Source organism: Anser brachyrhynchus (assembly GCF_964034855.1).
Source record: "Anser brachyrhynchus genome assembly, chromosome: 4".
In the NCBI taxonomy this organism is placed as follows: domain Eukaryota; kingdom Metazoa; phylum Chordata; class Aves; order Anseriformes; family Anatidae; genus Anser; species Anser brachyrhynchus.
Window position 1 is genome coordinate 9,038,346 of NC_137698.1, and position 21,036 is coordinate 9,059,381.

The window sequence follows — 21,036 nt, forward strand, 5'->3', positions numbered from 1 at the left end:
ATAATTTCATAGGAATAGAAAGTAAGAATTGATATTCCCAAAGATATGGAAGTGCAGCTTTAAATATGCACCTTCTAGTCTTTGTATCATTTTTTTTTCATGTGGCTGTACTATGAACTGACACTAAAATCAAAGCATTTGTGCAGCTCTAGCAGAATTCAGCAGCATTGCAGAGGTACCTTTCGTAAGAATGCAGACTACATGTAGCAGGTGGGCTGAATCTACACTTAGCGAACATTTAAGACTACAAAACACCTTGGACAAACAGAGATTAAAATAGGATTGCAGCATTTCTGAAGAGCACATATTTCTAAAAGTTCATAGACGAAAATCTAAGGTAGATGCTGCAACACAACCCACGGGTGTTCATGGTTGACTCAGCCTCACCCTAGTATAATAGGACATTAAGATGTTTCCCTCCACAACTAAGATTTTTTGGATTGGTAGGATTTTACAGAATGTTGAAAGAAAATAATGTTATAGACTCTGGTGCAATTTTTTTTTCTTTTTCTTTTTTTTTTTTTTTTCTTTTCCCTAGGGTTTCTCATCTGGCCCATGTTATTGGTAAAATCAGCCATAAACAACTCTTGAGTGGCTTATTGCACCAAGTCTGCACTGTCTGAATCCCTATGAAATCATACTCATTTAATATAACCCCAAATATTTTTGCAACCCTGGATGACAAGAACGATCAAATCCTGATTTAAAAATAATTTACTTCCTTCATTATGCCTGGGAGGACCAGTGAGACTATCAGTTTGGTAGTGCAGAGCAGGACTGCCACAATCACCCTGCAGTATGAATGCACGTCCAAAGCCAAATTCAGAAGCTATTAGGTAAGGTCTATTACCATTTGTTTTGTAAATAAATTACTGGTTTTCATATTAGACATTTTAAAGAAGAAAAATATGCAATGGCATTTATGCAAAGCTATTTCAAAAGTTCCATCTTTCTTCTGTTTCAATTTAAACAGAATCCCATTTTTTCAGCCCTGCTACGTATTATTAGTCTTCCAAGATGGTGGCTGCAGTGCCATTATTTTTGATTAACATCATTGAAAGCCAAGAACAGAGATCAGCCTGAATTTTTTAAGTTGATTTATTCTCTTTTATATTCTCATATAGTGATCGAACAATAGTTATATTACACTGGAATTTTGCTTTAGCATTGTGTAATGTTATTTTAGCATTGTTGCTTTCTATTCTGCCCATGTTAAAAATGCATCCTGAACAATAATGCAGTTATATCAAATAACTTAATTTGTGCAAATATATGTAATGGCATTATAAAGTACATGAAATTACAATACTTAATGATGAAAAGTTTCTCATTAAATTACATTAAGAAAATGAAAAACACATTTCTGTTATGGGTTTTCAGGCGGCAGAATACTATGTGAAGGCCTTAACCTGGTTTTCTCTTGCTAGAACTGGTCAAACGATTTACTGTGACCTATTTATATTATTTTAAGGAATTTAGCCCTTTCTTGAATCTGATTTGATTTTTAGAACAAACTGGTTAACCAAAATTGTTGGATGAACTGATTCTACAAGTATGCTGAATGATGTGTTCATGCAAATTATTTAGTGTTGTGTTTTTGTTTTTTAATTTATTTCTAAATTTTATTTTGTTGCTGGAGTTTCATGACAGGTCAGGTAAAATTACATGTCCCTATGTTTTCTCTCCTTGACTGGAATCAACCCAAGTACCAACTATTTTACTTTCTGCATTCCATTTTTCTGATCTTCAGCTAAATGTCTCCAGCTAATGCAGATGAAGATTTAGACAAGTGAATCTTTTGTAACTTCAATATTTTGAACAGAGAAGTTTATTCCTAAGACTGGGGTGCAGTCTACTGAAAAGAAAAATTCATTGGAAGAGGAATTATAAAAAAAATACATGAAAAGGTAGGGACCGAACTCTGTAAATCTGCAAACTCTTCATACACACCACTGAAAAAATTCTCTCTCCTTTACTTTCGCAGCATCTAATTTCCTTCCTTGATTTTACATGTGGATTCACTGGAGCATTAGTTTTGCATAAACATCTTGCTGTGTTGGGCAGTAGGGTTCTGCTTGCTCACACAGACTTGATTGTGCACCCCAGCCTGTTGGCTCAAAGCTTTTTATTTAAAATTTCATGTTTTTTCACCCTGTTTAAAATTTGATTGGCAGCATTTGACCTGCAGCAAACTTTTCTGTCAGAGGTACAAACAGCCCAGGAAAAAGAATGTTTCCTGAATGTCAAACTATTGATAAAATCTTGGTTAATGCTTGGTTTTGGTGTAATATCTGCACTCATTGGAATAAATGCTCTGCACAGAAGGAAGACATTACTGTTTATCATAACCTAACGTTTTGTAATAAATTTGCAGCTTGCTTTTCTGAAATAATAAATTTGGATGTTTCATTCTTTGAATAAGAAATAAAGCAGTTGAAAACAAATTCTTTCACAATAAAGTCTAGAGCATTATTGCCAGGCACTTTCTATCCACTTATTTCAAGGCATGGGCCCAGAGGTATTAATCCGTGCATTTCCAGTGAGCCTGTAGTGGTTGTAGCTGTCTGGGAAATGCAGCTAACATTTATTACCATGTGCAAGATTCATTATAGCTCTCGTTTTTCTTCTCTTCCACAGAAAATCACAATTTAAAGGGAAAGTCTGGAGAAAATGTATACACTTTCATAGGCAGGGAGAGAGCTAGGGACACTAGTAAGACCACAGGTCCCATCTTCAACCATCTCAGGAGCACCAAGCACAGACCAAGACCTTGATGTGGAAGGCATGCAAAAAGCAAAATAAAAATATTAAGAGCCCCCCACAGTTAAATAAATTGGACGCTCTCATTACAAATGGCTCCTCATCATAAGCATGATCCATCCCTGTCCTTGGCTGCTAAAGGGATGTAGGTACGGGGTATGACAGAGCTTTCTTAAAGCCTAAATGTAAATAATGGAGTTTCTCTCAAAGGAGAAAAAAGACCATGCCTTTTCCATGCTCAGAACCATTCACAATGTCCACTTGTCAGCTTGGCTTTTTTCTTCAACAGCTATGTTAATTGTCACAAAATTGGATTTCAAAAGAAATTAGCACTTGTCTAAAATGAGGCTATAAGTTCTTACTCCTGCTAGAGCAAACTGAACTTTTAGCCAGCCACTCAGCCTGTTTCCTCATTTCAAGGAATTACAAAGCTTCCCATTTATTTTCTCTTTAGGGTGTAAAAAATAAGATCTGAGGGCAAAAATAACCACAGATAGATAGTACTTGGAAACTGGACACCATCAGCAGAATAGGTTCACTACAAACTAACAGGTTTGGTAGAAAGGGGTGGGGGGGGGGGGAGGAGGGGGGATACATATAATTCATGAAAAAATGAAAATGAAATCTAATTCATGTCTTTTTTTTTTTTTTTTTTAAGTGCTAAAAAGCAACGACGGCCCTCAAGAAGACAAAGTGTTGAACAGAACTGTTTTGCTACAGAATGTAAAACCACTGCCTTTTCAGCATGTGAGCTCAGGGGGTTCAGTCATCTTGGAGTCAGTTCAGAAATAATGATAAAGTACACTCCATCCCCATGCCTTCAACCTTTGAGATTACCTCAGTACAAGGAAAAATAATTTGCTCTTAACTTCTGAATGCAAAGTGAAGTCTGCACATAAAAAGGTTCCGTGTCTGATGAATTGCAGTTCCTTTCACATAAAGCCTACATGTCAGTGTTGGAAATGCTATTGTGTGTTGCACATAAAAAGCGAGAAAATAAGACTGCAGGCCAGACGCTGTCCTTTGCACTGGGATAAATCCTGATAAATTTTGTGGGCTTTATTGGTCTCTATTTTCCCTATGGTATCTAAATTAAGAATTGAGATGAATTTATGGGAAGAAAAATAAAACAAAAACTTTTTGGCTTAGTCTACATAGAAAAAAAAAATCTTCATTCTAAAGATTAAATCATTGTCAATTCTGGGAGAAAATAAATAAAATAATAATAAAAAAGAAACAATAACCAATGACACATTGCCTCCTTTCAGACACAAGTATCATTTCTTGTGCAACATTTTGTCTTCTACTTTTTGCCTTTGAGACTGACATTCAAATAATATTGCTTCCTTACCAGGAGAGGGAGCCCGGAGCCACTGCCTGAGCTCTGAGACTGCTCAATCAAATCCTTCAGGGACTCTCCAGGGGGAATGTAAGTCTCATCCTGCTCCAGCCCAATGCTGTAGCGAGGCCTCGCCTCTTGCCGTTTGTACCTGCCATTTTGTAGGACACTGAAATTAGCTTTGAATACAACGAACACAGGGACAATGAGTAATGAGAATTATTCTCCACGTGTGCTTCTCGTTGGCTTCCTCAGCTTCCCTAAAGAATATGCTGGACTCACTGAGTGATATTTCCAGTTTTATTTCTAGCAAACTGTTTTCATCATCAAAATTCTAAGTATAAAACTCAAAAACTGTGCAATCTACTACAAGTTTCCAAGCAACCAGGTGCTTTTCTTTCAGAAACTTAAATAAGTTTAATACATAGACCAAGTAAATATCCAATTTTATCATATTGCCTGCAGTGGGGCTTTTAGAAACAAAAGCAGATAAGGTCATGGGATCCATGAGTATTTAAAAATTTCAAGGAATTATTTAAACATAATGTGTGTAGATTATGGTAACGTTCTAGACATACTTACATTCCTGTACCCCCCTCTTTTTATGACCAGTTCCTCAACACATAAACATATTGAGAAGCGCTAGTTTTATTTGTCCTGTACAAACTTTGTCCTGTGGCTTTCTCACCTTCAGTAAAGGTTGTGCTTCAACCTGAAAGGCTTTTAAGGATGTTGAGTGAAGGATTATATATGAAATATATCACACAGGTATGCCTGTGACAAATGTGAACACATTTTTTCCTCATCAAAAAATTACAGCTTTCATTTTTTTCCTAAGGTCCATCTAAAAGTTTCCAAATTCCTGAGTCTATAAAAAGATAAAAGTTGGGAAGAATGCTAACTAGCTGGTAAAGTATTGATTATTTACCTGAAGTAGCAGAATATGATGATAAGCACCAGAAGTATACTGCAGACAGTCACCGAGATCAGCAGAGCCTTGTGGTGAATGTTTCCTTCAGCAAAGTCTGTGGTTGAAAGCAGAACAGCAGAGGGAAAGGAGTGGGAAAATTTGGATGCAAAGTCAGTATCAAAAGACACACACACCGAGCACAAGATTGTTGAAGTTGTGGATACCCAATCCCTAGAAGTGTTCAAGGTCAAGTTGGATGGGGCTTTGGGCAACGTGGTCTGGTGGGAGGCCCATGGCAGGGGGGGTTGGTGCTACATGATCATTAAGGTCTTTTTCAACCCAAACCATTTTGTGATTCTGTAATTCTATGATGCTACTCCAGCACTGTGCAAGACGCCCTTGGATTTCATTGGGGTTTTGTGTGCACTTCCCCTCACTGAACAGGGCAGAAGCGGCACCCTCAGGAGCCTATGTGATGGTGCAGGCCTCACTCCAGCAAAGCATGCATTTGCATTTGCAGTGCCCTGTTTGGCTCCGAATGAAAAATCAATTACGGAAAGCAAACCAGGACGTCTCGCTCTGTATCTTAACCCACGCGATCAGCAAGGACATGCAAAAATTACTGCCTCTATCTTAAATCACTCTTATTAACTAGTGTCCTATCAAACAGTTAATATAACAAATGAATAATCGCCTTTATCCTAGCAAGGAAACAGAACAGACCATCCACCCCCTGAGAATGCAAGTTACGAGAGGCCTTGAAGATGGGTTTCCATCACCGCAGAATAATCCATCTCTCTGATCCCATTTTAAACACTTAAGCGGTAATTTTTCCCCCATTCATTCCACAGCAGCTCTGTATGCCAGCAAGTCTTATACTGGGGGCAAAACTACCCTTGCAGCAGTTACTCTGTAAAACACTTTGAAGCTGAACCATGTAAAATAATTTGAGGAAACGTCACTGCACAAAATCTACTAAGATGTTTCAGTCAATCTTTGCATGGAAGACTATTACTGTGTTTTAAAGTGTACCATTAATCCCTAAATTTGTATTCTGTACTCAGGTAAACGCATCTGACCTTCATCCATGCACCCCTGCTGAAGAACAAAGATATCCAGCTCTACTTTACTTCAAAGCCTCTGAAGTCTCAAAATTACATTTTAGCATGTACACACACACACACCACTCTCCCAAAGTTGCTATCTGGAATATTGCAAATGAGGTATAAGTTTCCTGAAGCAATTCCAGCTACACCATGGCTTCTTGCATCTTCCATGCTAATGCCAAACACAACGTAAAATGCAAGAAACCTATCCTCGTCTACTTATCCTGGAATAGCGCTATCGCATTTCTGATTTACAAGGGTAATGAGACAAGGAGATTCCTAAGGGACTCTTAGTTTACTGTCAGGCTCTTTTATTTTCAAGATCCAGTTTCTCCCTCTGTTTTTGCCCCCAAACTATTTCTTCCCTTTGCCTCCCTGCTACAAACAGAGATTACCTCCCAGCGCACCTTTTGATCACACTGGTCGTGTTTTAACCTGCTCCCAGAGCATTAACAATGTAAACACTCAAGCCACGGCCAGTGCCTTTGAAAGGGGACGCTGACACGATGTCTATCAGGAAAACACTGGAGCCCACCATTCCCCCTGCAGTGGCAGATTTCTACCTGGCCTGGCACTCAGAGCGTGCTGCAAGCCGAAACTGAGAGCCCACTGGGGAAATCCAGCCCTCTCCTCTGAAGGCGAGGGCTGCTGAGGAGGACTAAAGGCTCTATTTTGTGCTCTAAGCACCCTTGGTCTGCCAGGTATTTCCCTCTAAAATGTGTGGTTTGTAACAGTTCAAGATGTTGCAGCCCATCAGCTGAGAAGAGGATAAACAGGGGTTTACAGAGCTGTGTGGAGTGGTAGCACTGCACTACCAGAACTTGAGATGTGCCAGTGCAGTTCATGCTGCCTGTGTGTGGCTGAGTATGTACATTTGGGAGAGGGATGATAAAATGCCAGATCTTAATCACATTATGATAATTTAAAATGATCCAAACACTGTGCCCGATGTTTCTAATGGGCTTCTCCCATTCTGACAGCTTAACAAATGTGGTTTGATCTTCCCCAAGGCCAGAAGGCATTTTGGAAGTGCTGTTTAGCTCTTAAACAAACTTGAGACCAACACTGCAGAATTTTTCAGTATGGAGTTGTACGAAGCAAGTGCCAGGAAAGCAGGCAAGACATGAAGGAAGGTGTCGGTGTGGCTGTAGGTGATGGCTCCCTGTGCACCTCACTGCTGAACTGGGACAGGTTGGTGCTGCTGGAGACCATCTCCTCTCTCCTCCTCCAGATCACGCTGCTCCCCAGGGAGCAGCAGGACAAATACCCCTTCCTCTGCACTGTTTTAGGCACCTGGGATCACCTCCAGGCAGAGGGACAGAGCGGCTCAGCCATGAGTCCACTTCATCACTGGGATAGGTACCAGGGAGTGGGTGACGGACATGCTCTGCTCTTTAAGAAGTCTGATGCTGTGCTCTTTATTTGTATGTTCCTTGGCAACTGCAACATTGCAAGAAGTGTGGTTATGAGAATAAGCAGCAGCTTCCAAGGAGGCAGCAGTGAGCTATGACCAGGAGCGTGGCGAGGGGAGCACAAAACAAAAAATCAGTAGGTTCAGGAAGCTTCCTCATGTACCTACCACTCGTACGTAACAGCAAAGCCCAGCACGCAGCACGTACCAGTTTTAGGTTGTAAGAAAACAGGGATGTGTGCAGGTGTCAGTAGTGATTGGCACAAAAGGGGAGAGGAGGTGGTGACAAAAGGAGGATCTTCAGTAACACAGCCTGCCAATCAGTCATTTTGCCATGATTTCTCCCCTTTCCACCTCTCATTCACCCCACTTCGCCATCCGCAGGGCACTGCTGATGCATGCACTGAGATGCCACACAGCAGGTTGAAGAGAGAAGTCAGCATATCAAAGGTTCCCCTCCCTCCCCAGTACCCCCCCAGCTCCCAATGTTAAGATTATCCGAGTAAAAACTGCAGTGAAATCTGAGGCGTGGAGACTGTATGCACACATCAAACCCCGTTGTTCCTCCAATCGTTCCCTTGCCCATTCATCACTGGCTCTACAGGCAGGGAGCCAGACACGGTGGCACCACCACTTCTACTTATATAGGCTCTAAATCAGTAAAGATATATTTCTCCTTTCGACTGGTCTCAGCCTGCACTTTTGCTGGGATTTCCAGGAATATCTTTTATTGTTTAAAGCAGAGGTGTTATATCAAACCCAGCTATGATTCTCATTTCCTTAACAACACACACACACAGCTGGGACGAGGATTTCATGTTATCTCTGGGGTATTTTATCCTGCTAGTTCTGTACTGAGATGGGCTCAGACATAAAGTCAGCTGTTGTTACCTTCTTCTGTCTTGCATAAGAAAACCTTACTTTGACCAGTGTTAACTCTTCCAGTTCCCACCCTCATGCGCACAGTCCTCCTTTCTTTTCATGGGGAGAGGATAAAACTGCCTTTCAGCACATGCCAGGTCTGGAAAAGCACTTTCAGGACATAAGCTGCTTGCCTTTGTAGATGTTACCTTGGTGTGCGGGTTAATTTGCAGTTCAACAACCTCTGACCTGCAGCTGGACGATCTCCCTAGGCTGTGTTTCCCATGAGATATGACCTTGGATGTAAGTTCAGAAGCCAAATTTCTGTTTGTTTTTTAAATGCTGAGTAACATACATATTTTTCACGGAATCCTGGAGGTCAGGAGGTTGTTCCTAGAAGCTTGTTTTTAGGTTAATCTTCTCTTTCTTGTACTTCTAGCCTATGTTAAATTTGATGGACAGGTCTAACAACTCTCACTCAATTATAGACAAATCTAAATGTTTTCAGAGGACACAATGATCACAGTCATAGTACTGAACACTGGCAACAGTGGGCACACAGTATTTGTACATGGCTGCACTGAGCATCCTGCAATTCCAGCTATGACTTTTCTCCGAGCTTTAAAACTAGAATTGAGCAATGGCAAATTAAAACAAGTCTGACACTAAGAATGACATACTTGATTAAGGCTTTAATAAAGCTGCTGTCTTCAGCCCTGTTCAGCCACATCTAACGAAGCAATTTCTGAAATATATTTCCACGACATACTATCAGCAAACCAGTAGTGCACAGCTTACCTCAAACAAAAATCTTCAGAGTATGTTGAGTGAACACATTGCCTTTTCTTTGTCATGATAAAGCAGACAATATGCAATATAAAGCAGCTAGAATCCTGTTCCAACTCTATGAAATTATTCCTTCAACAAATATTCCCTCTGCTATTTAATGGGTCTGCCACCACTGAGCTCAAACAATGCTTTATTTACCCCATATACACACAAAGCGAAGCCAATTCTGATCCAAACAACTTCTGCCACTAGCAAAAGGTTGTTTTACTGTTTTCTGTATAAGCAGCAAGTGGTATAGCCAAATATCTAAAATCTTAATAAGGCAGATGTCTAGCGTTAGGCACTGGTTCAGTATTTTTAAGTAATTCAACACAGAAACAACTCAGTCAGAAACAAGAAGAAATTGTCTTCCAAACTGAAATGATATTTATTGATACACTAAGTAAGTGTGAACAAATACCAACTTCCTTGCGGAGCTTCTCTCTCAGTCCAAAGGTATTTTTTAAACGAAAAAAAAAATAATAAATATATATATATAGTACATAACTCTTACGTTCGAAGTCAAAATTTTACGAGGTTTCACTGACTTAATGGCTTGCTAGTAAAGAGTGAAATATTTACATACTACCCTCCACAGGCCTTATTCTGCAGCCCATCTGTGCAGAATTTCATAGGCATGAAGGGAACAGCTTATATAAGAGAAGGCTTCCTCTGAGCATGAATTTGTGCAAGTATTTGCTGCTTGCATAATTAAGAATGCATCTGCACACCAATTTGGATTTCCAACTCAGAATGCTACGATTACAAATTCTCCTGCAACCTTGAACTGAATCTCCAGACTAAACTCAATGCTGACCAACAAAAAGCTTGGCCATTTTTGCCAATGCCAAGAATTTATCATGAAGGAATGTTACACTTACCAAAGAATATTTTGTAAAATGGATCATGCAACATCCACCCAAAGCAGTTTTACCAACATTTAGAAAGTAATGTTTAAACAGAACAACAAGAAAAAAAAAACAACCAAACAAAAAAACTACAACCTTAGGCTTGCCCCAGAATCTATTTGAAGTTCGCATACTTCCATTTGTTCTTAATAACAAATTAAAAAAAAAAAAGTCTTTGCATGACTTCTCACTTTGTTTTATTTTAAGCTACATTTTTTTCAAGCAGAAATTCCACTTTAGTGACTACGTATTGTCCTCGTGTTGGGTTATCAGATCCTTTAAATAAGAAAAGCTTAATGGACTTCAGTTACCTTGAAATGTCTGATTAACTCCTAGAGATCTCATCCCAGATGTGTGTGAAGTTATGAACAGATAGAGGATTCAGGAATCAATTTTGTTATCAGGCTAAAAACATACAGAGCAAGAGCCATCCTCTGCCACAAGTAACCTCAGTTTTCGGGATGACCACTGACAGTCAGCGGGTCTATGACAATATTGTGTGACCCTAATGCACATGGTGCTCATTGCATGTGTGCAACATGAGTAATAGCAAGAATCAGAAATTACAGGTCAAGGCACTGCTCTCCACCTCAAGAAATTCAGCTACAATTTTTAATGAGGTTCATCTCCCTAATCACGTGCACATGGAGGGGGGTGCTTTGGTTTTGGCTTTGTTTCTTCCTAAGACAGCAGCAGGAAAAGATCATTTGGGGACTGGTTGTACTTTCCCCTTACCTCGATTTTTCAGCGGTGGCAGAGTTGGGTGAAGATGTTTGTTACAGTAATCTTGGCCTGTGCAACATTCAATAGATCTTCTTTGGTGAGGAATAGGGGTGTCCTGAAATACACAGTTTCATAGAATGCCATGTAATTACCTGTGTTGTAAATAGACACCATCATTCTGGCACTGGAGAGAAAGATGTGCTTGGTAGCTGGTTTGCAGAGTATTACAGCTTTCTAGGCTGTGTGGCATAAGGATACGTGCCACCAAGTGGAACTAAAAAGCCTTCATATAAATAATTAAGAGATAAATTCACCCCTTACATGTTTCTGTTGGTGCCCTAGTGCTGCAAAAGGGATCTGTTGTGACTAATGGTGCAAGACAGAAATCTGAAAGTCTCCTATGCACATCGGTTTGAATTATATTATAAAAATAACTTAGTATATTGTAAAAATAGTTTAGCTAGAGTAACACAGGAATTGCTGAACTGCTGTGTGGACTCATTTATGTGCCGCTTCTGCTCTCATGGGAAGCTGGGCAAAACACCTTTCACTGACCATGATTCAGCTGTGGCTAGATTGTTCCTGTACTCATGTCAAACCATTTAAGGTCAACTTTGGGAAAGTTAAACACTTCAGATCCACCTTGTTCCACTGCCTGTACCCCTTTCCAGTCCCCCTGCAAGACTTGCTCTCAAACAGGGCATCGTGGACTTAAAGTGAATTTCCAGCATCAGAAATCCCAAAGACAACCGGAACTGCATGTAAGACATAAAGGTTGCTGTGGTCCATAAATAATATCCTGACTAACCTTACCACGGAGACTTGAAGAATTAGACTGCTTTTCTCTAAATTCAAACTTCCTCTGAGCAATGGTATTGCTCAAAACAGCAGTGATAAAAACAAAAACTTAAGTTATTGTAAAGAGCAGCTAAAATGCCACCACCATAAACCATTCTGGGATGTAAATGCAATCCCCTCAGCAATTGATGCGGAGCAAATTTCTGCCAAATTAACGGAAGTGTAAAGCACAGCCATAGTAATGTCTGTTGACTGCACTTCAACTGAAAGCCATCAAAAAGCCAAGCAATACCTAGGCAATTGAAGCTTTCTTACCCGACACTGGAAGTCCGAGCCCTCTAATCCTAGACATCCCTTGGTGACTAAATGTCCACCGGACTCATCTTCTTCTATTATGGTGAAGCAGTAGCCATCAGTGCTGAGGATTGGGAAGAAAGAATCATGAAAAGGTTCTGAAGTGTAAAATGTGCTGCTAAATACAAACTTCATCATTTTTCCTCGCAAGGAAAATCTGCCATTAACAATGTATTTCCTCTAACAGTATCGTGAAATATAAAGAGCTGAAGCACTACTGCACTTGTGGAGAAGGGCAGGCTGGCAGACTCAGACACCCACAGTAACCTGTTGTTACAGCGCAGGACAGCTGACAGCACTGCGGATCACCGCCAACATACTTACCTTTCCAACATTTCACAGCTACAAACCCCGTTAACAAACATCTTAATTCTCTGTAAATGCCTGCAGCCATTAGAGTATGAAGGCTTTGGAGACCTGCATAAACACGAGTGTCAGTGCTCGCAGGTCTGCCCTGTGCGTGGGAGCAAGGCAAGGCAGGGACCTGGAGAGAGAAACATTTTTGAGTTACTCAGCATAAAATATTATTAAGAGTGATTTGTGATTCCTGTTTTAGCCATACTACAGACTGCAACACTCGTGTGTATGAGTCCTTGAGTTATCATCAACACCCTTCATAACTGTTTACTTGGGTTATAAGCCTGAAGTGATCCATAATGCTCCTGTTTACATGACCATGCACCACAAAGGACAAGTATACTAACAGATGGCTAGATGGTGCTGGTGATAAATGTCCTTCCTTTATGAAGGTCAAATGCCTCCATGCTATGGAAAGCAAGAGGAGGGCAGGAAAGGGGGGCTGCATTTTACTGAGGTTGCTATACATTAATTTCTAAGCACTGGGGGGGCTGGGGGGGGGAAGGTATGTAACGTGTGCGAGAAACACAAATTGACTGATTTGCAGGAAGAGGATCCAAAAATAATAATAATAATAAAAAAAGAACTCTTTAATCCAAGGCATTTAAGTCACATAAAAATAAATTACTCCCTTGTTTTCCCAGGAAAAGAAGACCGGCTATTATGCTCAATGAGTATTTTTCCGAGGAGAAGAAACAAACTCAGTTAAAAAAAGGAAATAAAAAGAAAAAAGGATTAGAAAATTTAAGCACAACAAAATTTCAGGTGATTTGCTCCTTGCAAGAAGGAAAGGGCAGTCTTACAGAGCAGCAACAGAAAAGGCAGTGAAGATGTAGGAATCGAGAGGAGCTGTTACACTTTGGATAGATAAACACAATTTGTAAGTATTAGCTACAGATAGACATATGCTGGAAAGGATCATGTCAAACATTTGCTGTGGCGTATTTTTATATTAGTGGTGCAGGGTCTAGCCACAGTAAGCTTATTACTTCAAATCATAATTTATCACTGGTTATTGACTTCTGGATTTGAAAAGTAACCAGCTGTACGTTACAAATTGCTTTCTCAGAGAAGCGAGTGAGGACTTCTACCTTTCTCCGACACTGTGCATACGAGCAAGGCAAAGGAGACAGCAACCCTTCTGGGCAACAGCCACCTTGATTTCATTGCTGAAGCTTAAGATAGGAATGATAGGATTGCCAAGAAGAGAGACTGTAAGGAATCCATTAGAGTAGAATATTAGATTAGATTAGATTAGATTTTATTTGTTTGCATGGTGCCTTTGATTCAAAGTAATGAGTAAGTTTAACCCAGGGGACAGAGCAACAAAACAATAAATTGCAATCAAGTGAAACACAAAAATGAACTCCACAGCTAGCAGTCCACAGCAAAATAAATAAATAAATAAATAAAATGTTCAGTTCACCGAAAGAAAGCGGTGGAAGAAAAAGTCAAATTGTTTGAAAAAAGAAGTGGGAAAGTCAGCAGTTTTATTTCACTTTTTCTTCCTTGCCAGGGGACTCTGATACTTAGCTCATTTCAGAAAATTGGAATTAGGATCCTCAAGCACTTTAGTCCCTCTGACAATTTTACTCCAGATTTAAAAAGACAAACAAAATTAGATTGGATAGAGCAAAATGGAAAAGTTATACAGCTCCAACAATAAGGGTAAACCACATTCTTTACAGACAACAATAGAGTAATGACAGACAGCATGAGACAATTAAAATAGCAATGCTGAGCAGAATAAATATTGGTACAAGTTGTTTCTACCTCTAAGAACAAAAAAATAAAAAGTGTTCATGCAACATGAGAATTCTTTATTTTATTGAAGATTTCTCATTTGAGCAAGAGGTAGAGGTGACTTTTCTGAAAAGAAAGAAGTCTCTCTTACCTGCCTTCCCACCCCAAGCTCTTCTGCTTCATAGGCTGTCAAACGAACTACACACTGCATGGAGAGTGCACAGAGCACCCCTGCTGTTTTATTGACTGCCTTACCTCATACTTGCCCGTGGTAGAAATGAAAGTGGGTTTACTATTCTAACAAGTTAGAAATAATTCTGCTAAGTCTGTATCATCTCTAATTTTATGTTTATTTTGGTGACAGCACAAACAGAAACATAGGTGCATGGCTGACATGTACAAAGCAATAATAAAAATCTATTCTCTACTTCCTAGCTTTTTTTTTTTTTTTTCCCCATGCAGAATTATTATTTTCTTACACTGTGTAATCTGAATTTTGTGAAATTTGACTGAGAATCTGTGATTGCTGAGTAAAGAATGAATTCAACCTGAGGTTATTGAATACATCCAGGTACACATCCGCTATCCTCCTCCACCACAGCATTATCTTATTGGGGTATGATGCAGGAGAGCGATTAAATACATGTTGGATGTGATCACTAATAAGCACAGATTTGGTATGTCACGTATTTGCCAAGAGCCAATTTTTACAGCCAAGAGTGAATTTTTACAGCCAAGACACATGCCAGGAAAATAGAGGGAGCTTATAACAGAAACACTGGCAGACACTGATGTAGAAGGTGCTGCTACAATTACAGATTACCCAAATGAAAGAAGCGATCTTAACTTAGACCTTTACTAAATGTTAGAAGAGAGGAACAGAGGCCAACAGCTCCGCAGCTGCTCATGCAGATGTCCTTACTGGCCAACAGCCATTTCTCACAGAAGATGCAATACCTTAGCTACCAAAACTTGACTGCTGACGATTTCCTGTCCTGCTCTCTGTATGTGTGACACAGCCAGGTATGGCAATATATAGCTTGGAAAAACAACATTGTTCCTTCATTCAGTGCCTATAGCAAGCAGATGGGTTAAATAACCTGATGAAAAGATTCCTTATCTTTAATTTTATTTGCAATTGAGTCCATATGGGTGTTGTTATTTTTGTCCACCCTTCCTCTTTATGTTCCTGGTTTTGATATCAGAAAGAATTACACTGTCTTTTCATTTCCATCCAAAACAACACGACAAATTTCTGCATTGTTTTTAAAAGATGATTAAAAAATGTTAAATTATTTTTTCTCCAGAAACTGGGAAGTTCATATACTTCTGTAAAGGTTGGCTGAAATAACCTAACTCAAAAACTGTCTGACTCCTAATCTGCATCTAATTCACATGTTTTGTCACATCCTTCACTTAAGGAAGACAATGAAAGCCAAATTTATCAAAACATTGTCTCTGGATACTGTCCAGAAAACAAAGAGCCCTTGTAAATGTGTTCAATACAGGCTAATTTGCCAGGAAAAAAATAATACAGCTAGTGGCTGTGCATCAGGGAAGTAACATGAAACCAAGTGAGAAGAGCATTGCACAGTTGTCGAGCCAGATGCACCTTCACGTGTTTGCACAGCTACTCTGAAGGCAAGGAGAGACATGCAGATGTAACAAAGCAAAGAAGTTGGCTTAGAGCAGGACGAAATTTCTGGCCCCAGTAGTCTTCAAGATGGTGCTGCCTGTCCTACCACGCTCTGCCATGAGTGGCACCTTTTGGCATCGCACCGAAGCCACTACAATAAAGTTCATTGTAATGGTGTTCAGTGATGACCCTATGATGCTACAGACAGAGAACAGAGTGTACCCAACACATCCCAGCAGAGCATCTTTTCATATATACTATATCTCATGTAGGTCTATCAGTCAATATATCTCTAAACTACCTGCCCATACTATTCTCCCAGGACTGAGGCCCAGCCCAGCCCAGTGGATGTGTCTTGCATTGCCCTACTAAATCACAATTCAGATCAAGCTGTTTTCCTTGACATGCAGGGTCACAATGCAGAACACAAGCCACAATGCCAACCTACTAAGAGGTTGACAGCCCAGGAAGCTTTCCAGGCTTCGTGATGAGTATATGAGACTTGACAGGTCTACAGAACTGGCAGCATAACTTGGGGTGTGTCAGTAGCACCAAGCATGGGTACCTCTGTAAGTTCGCCAGCACCTTTGGTTTATGCGCAAAATCCATTTCAGTAGATGTGACAACTATTAAGAAGGAAACATTCAAAATAAAGCTACTCATTTTCCTCTATTACTTTTCCCGTTTCTTTTTATTTGTTTCTTTTGCCTCCCAACATTTAAACACAGCCCAATTCTTTTTGTCTACATTGTGGTTGAATTTGTATGACTTAGCTTCTTTTTTAATGCTAGGGCAGCCTTAACATGGATATATGCTATTTTGGAATGTTTTCTTGGTTCAAGTAAATGTGATACTCAAGGGAAGTCTTAGGTATTCCAGCAGAATAACACCAAAGTAGTCCCACATGGTAAAAAAAAATATATATTGGAGAATAATACAACAGGTCTCAGTACAGGGAGACTGGACTTGTATTACTATTTAGCATAAGGTATATATTAAAAACCTGTATGGGCAACCCCTGAGCAAAACTAAAAACAAGTAATTTCTGCAGCACGGCTGGAAAGCGTGGGATGGAGATTTGGCCTTTAAGTTTAAGCACTTGGGGAGAAGTCACCTGCTGAGTCACGTATAAGACATATGGCCCTGTCAGAGGAAAGTGTGGAGCTTACGAGAATTCGTTGACTTTTGTTTTTTATTTTTAACCATCAAAGTGGGCTTAACTGCCTCCTATGCAGCCCTATATAAAGGCTTACATTAAAAAATAAAGTTAAATGGAATAAAATTGAAAGGCATCATCTCATCATGGTTCCTTTATTAGAAAGGGTACAACTTTACCCTAAAAATTAAAGCCGAGTAAAAGAAAGAGGGCTTGAACTCAGTGTTTTGGCCCACTATTGAAATCTTCATACCTCTACACACCAAATTACAATGAAAATTCAATCCCATCATCTGGAGAAAATGAGAACGAAAATAAAATCAGTCAGGTGAATTATCATCTCTGGTAATGCTGGAAAAGCAGCTTAATTATTTTATTGCATTAGATAACCAAAGCTACCTCAAGACACAGTCGGGCAGAAACCATAAGAAATTAAACCCTGTCAGCCTGATCTCTAAAACTGTCAGCATTTATTTGTGAACGGAAAAAGAATACAACTAGGTACCTAATCAGCCTCTGTCTTTATTGCAAACCCATTACAGTCATAACCAATTAAATCTAACACTACTTTTAAAAATATGCAATTAATTATGATTAGACACAACTGCGCATGTGCTCATTTTGTACATGCAAAACTTGAAATGGAACAGTGAAACGAGGCCCTGGTTGTCTTCAAAGCAGCTTTGAGCGTCTTTATTGAAAGCCTTTTATGAATTATACAGATGTTCTCAAAGAAGAATAAAGTTTCAACACACTGCAGCAGGTTAACATACCCTTCAAACAGAGGACTGCGAACTCTACAAAAATTTTAATAATCAGGGCCCTGAGTGCACTAATGAGCTTTAATTACCCTGAGTGGCCCCACTTGGGACTCCCCCCACCCCCTGCCCATGCCCCTGCTCAGGAGCTCTATTTAAGCTCAGGTCCAAGCTATATAGTACAAGAATGCCCATTTCCAGCCCTATCTACTACTGTTCCTGCCTGGAGCTGGCTGACCACTTGCTATGGCCATCAAGGGACCCCAAGCCATCTGCTGCGTTCAGGTACCCTTGGGGAAAGAGTAATGGTGGGTGAGGGCATGGCTAGCCCTAGCATCACCCTCTGCTCATGGCTTGGTCCGCCAGGCAGAGCAGCCCCCTTACTGCTCCCTGCCACCAGCCCTCTTCTTGGTGAACTATCCCTGTAATGGGTCTTCTAGAACTTGGTGTGCTTGTGGACTATCTCACCTTAAAGCATATTCTTCAAACAAGATACTGATTTGCTGTTTGTATAGAAAACAATATGAATTTGAAGCTGTGGTGTTATTGATAGCTTCCTAAAGTATTATTGCACTTAAGCTGTAGAAGTACAAAGAGAGCAGAATTCTATGCAGGAACACAGCAGGCTGTTCAAGGATCTGATACACTTGTGGCTCAAGAATATTGACTTTAAACTTCTAAAAACAGTTATAGAAAGGATTTCAAATGGCCACCAGATGGCCTCATTTTTATATAAACTCTCGAGACACTGCTGCTACAGTCAGCTTCTATAACCTGACAGATAAATATTTGTGGTCCCAGACTAAAACCTTCAGATGGGATGGCAGACTGCTTCTAATAAGAAATTGTCTAACAGTGACTGTGATAGGGATACCTCTTATTCTGAGAAGTTTAATTAAAGCACACCTGGAAATGCCCTCCCATTGAACTCTAGGAGCTCCCCCTTGCTCCTGGGCACACAAAGCTTCCCTGCTTTAGTGGGAGCTTCAGCAAGGACAGCGTGATGCTTTGCTGAGCTCAGGCAGCTGAAAGACCTGTAGACCCAAGTGCAGCTCAAGTCTTAACAGATTGACAGAGATGCTGAGAGGATTTGATTTTTTGTGAAATGTAGAAAGCTTTTAGTGACTACATCTGAGGGAGGAAGATAATTAATGCAATAACTTTTAATCTGAACAGTTCACTTATTCTTCAGACAAACAGCACAATCAATACTACTTGAACTTCAATATGGTGAAGTTGCCTTTATAGTGATGTTAAATGAGAATTCCTGAGTGCTTTCAAACTGTGCCAATAGTCATTCAGGCTAACAGGAAAGTTACAGACTGACTAATATAATGATCCCCGACACAGGGGAAGCTAATAATCCCCGCTTATCTGAGCGGACTTGGTCAAATCTTTTGAAAGCTGGTCTCAACCCAAGCAGCTAACCAGATACCTAAAAATTACTTTCCTAATGTTAGATGTAAAACTCCCTCCTCGATACAAGTTCCCTTTACATTTTTCACCCTTAATTCCATCTAAATAATAGGGAATTGAAGAAGTAAAATATTAGACTAGAGGTTAAGGAGATGTAAGAAAAACAAGGGATGCTGCGCCTATTTTCCTTTGACCCTGCTATAGCTCTCACCCCAAGGTATGGGGAGCCACAGCAATTTTTACTATTCTGAAAAGGAGTATTGCTGGTAAACCATGAAAGTATTTAATTTCAATTAATTAAAAATTTTAGGCTTGTATTTCTCTAAACTCTTCACCAATTACACCATATCTTGTTGGGCAAGGTGGGCAGCATTCAGGTGACAGCACAGGATAGGATAAAGGAGTAGGTTTGGATGAAATGTGTCTTTTGGCTGACATTAAAAAAATAATAATAATAATGTAAGTGCTGTCTGTGAAACAATGTGCAATCTCAGGCCTGCCCAGCTGAAGTATAAACCTTGTTCAATGGGTTCCTTAGCATGGATCCTCTTGTGTTTTCCAATTCATGGAGTTAAGTCATCTGCATCTTGGCTGTTTACTACACGTAAGATAGCATGTGTGAAAGCAGTGGCTCTGGCTGGGCAGGAACAGGAAACAGGTGATTCACACTGCAGGGGATCTGCAAATTGGTATCTCAGAGGGTTTTTACAACTCTTTAAACGGACTGCCATGTGAAAGCAGTTAGGTCCAATGTTTAGATTGAGCATGGGTTTGAAGGAAGAGGGTAGAAAGAGGGAAGTAGTATTTATGGCTATCAACAAGAACTTTGATATACTTCAGTGTGAAAATGGAGGCTGAGCAGAACTAAGGCTACAAAACACTCAAAAACCCAACAGCAATGTAGTCTTCAGCAACCTCAGGCATTTCTCCACCTATCTCAACATGCTGCTGTGAAGAGCTAGCCAATACTGACAGTGTTAGACTGTCTCACCTCAGATATAACTGCATACCCAATTGGCTTTTCCTGTGGCCTGCTCTGATGCTTCTTGCAGACCCTCAACTCTACTAGACGATAGCAGATGGTGAACATCTCATATTTTACTTGTTTTAAGTAAGCAGATTAAAAAGTTGAAACAGATCAAGTGCTCATCCCTACCTTGCTTCAAAGGCAAACAGTAACACCTGATTTGGCATGAGATGCATGTAGACAACTACCCTCATTCAGCAGCAATAGTGCATGTGCTGCATGAGCACCCTATTTGGGGGTGGGAAAGAGCAGCATGCTCCAACTGCAGATATTCTTGGTTTCTTCTCCTGGTGCAGGCAGTGTCAGTATAATACGGAGCTGACCCTTCAAGAGTGACAGGACTGCACAGCTGGACATGCCTCTCCCAGGGAGGCAGGAAAGTCTGACTTCTGACCCCTAGGGAAGCAGACTCCAACCCAAATGAAAGTCTGTATTACTCTAACCAAACACTGCTGCATAAAACCAAACAGAAGAGTATACAGCTATTATAAGAAAATACTTAACATTTCACCTCAGAAGAGAGGACCTTTATTCTGTGTTGGAAGCAAGAAAAAACAAAGGCTTGAGGGCCTACAAGAGACCTTTCAGCTGTTATAAAAAGCCTATCAAGAGCTGGTTTCTTATAATAAATGGTGCTTCATGAAGAGTGATTATAAATTTATAAGCATTTACAGATGCATCAATGTATCTCCATTAAGTCCCATCTCATTAACTGCATGTACCTCTTAAAGACCAGCTTCTACCTTTCATATGCAAAGAATTAATACAAGTATCCAAAACTTGGAAGATGTGAATACCCTAACATTAAAATATAGATGTGTAGTTAGCATCTAGGTTAAAAAAAAATCTAACTTTTAGACAGGTATAAACAACTCATTTGTTCAAACAAGAACCATAATATCCAACTTGGGACTGCAGAACTACCACAAACAAGTTTTCCCAGGT

At 40.0% G+C, this 21,036-nt stretch overlaps 1 protein-coding gene and 1 long non-coding RNA gene across 17 annotated transcripts in view; one reads left to right on the forward strand and one right to left on the reverse strand.

Annotated features, from left to right (window-relative positions):
* Positions 1–21,036, reverse strand: part of BMPR1B (bone morphogenetic protein receptor type 1B) — a 261,476-nt gene that overhangs the window by 8,091 nt on the left and 232,349 nt on the right. For all 16 annotated transcript variants that reach the window (XM_080591065.1, XM_080591072.1, XM_080591073.1 and 13 more), the window contains 4 exons: positions 11,960–12,062; positions 10,859–10,961; positions 5,028–5,124; positions 4,112–4,250 (listed from right to left, as the gene is read on the reverse strand). In XM_080591065.1, coding sequence (XP_080447191.1) covers positions 4,112–4,250; positions 5,028–5,124; positions 10,859–10,961; positions 11,960–12,062 — 442 coding nt within the window. The remainder of the gene's footprint in view (positions 1–4,111; positions 4,251–5,027; positions 5,125–10,858; positions 10,962–11,959; positions 12,063–21,036) is intronic.
* LOC308194770 lies at positions 17,824–20,963 on the forward strand. Its single transcript, XR_013950850.1, has 2 exons — positions 17,824–17,933; positions 20,388–20,963. It is a non-coding gene; the product is annotated as an uncharacterized lncRNA (long non-coding RNA).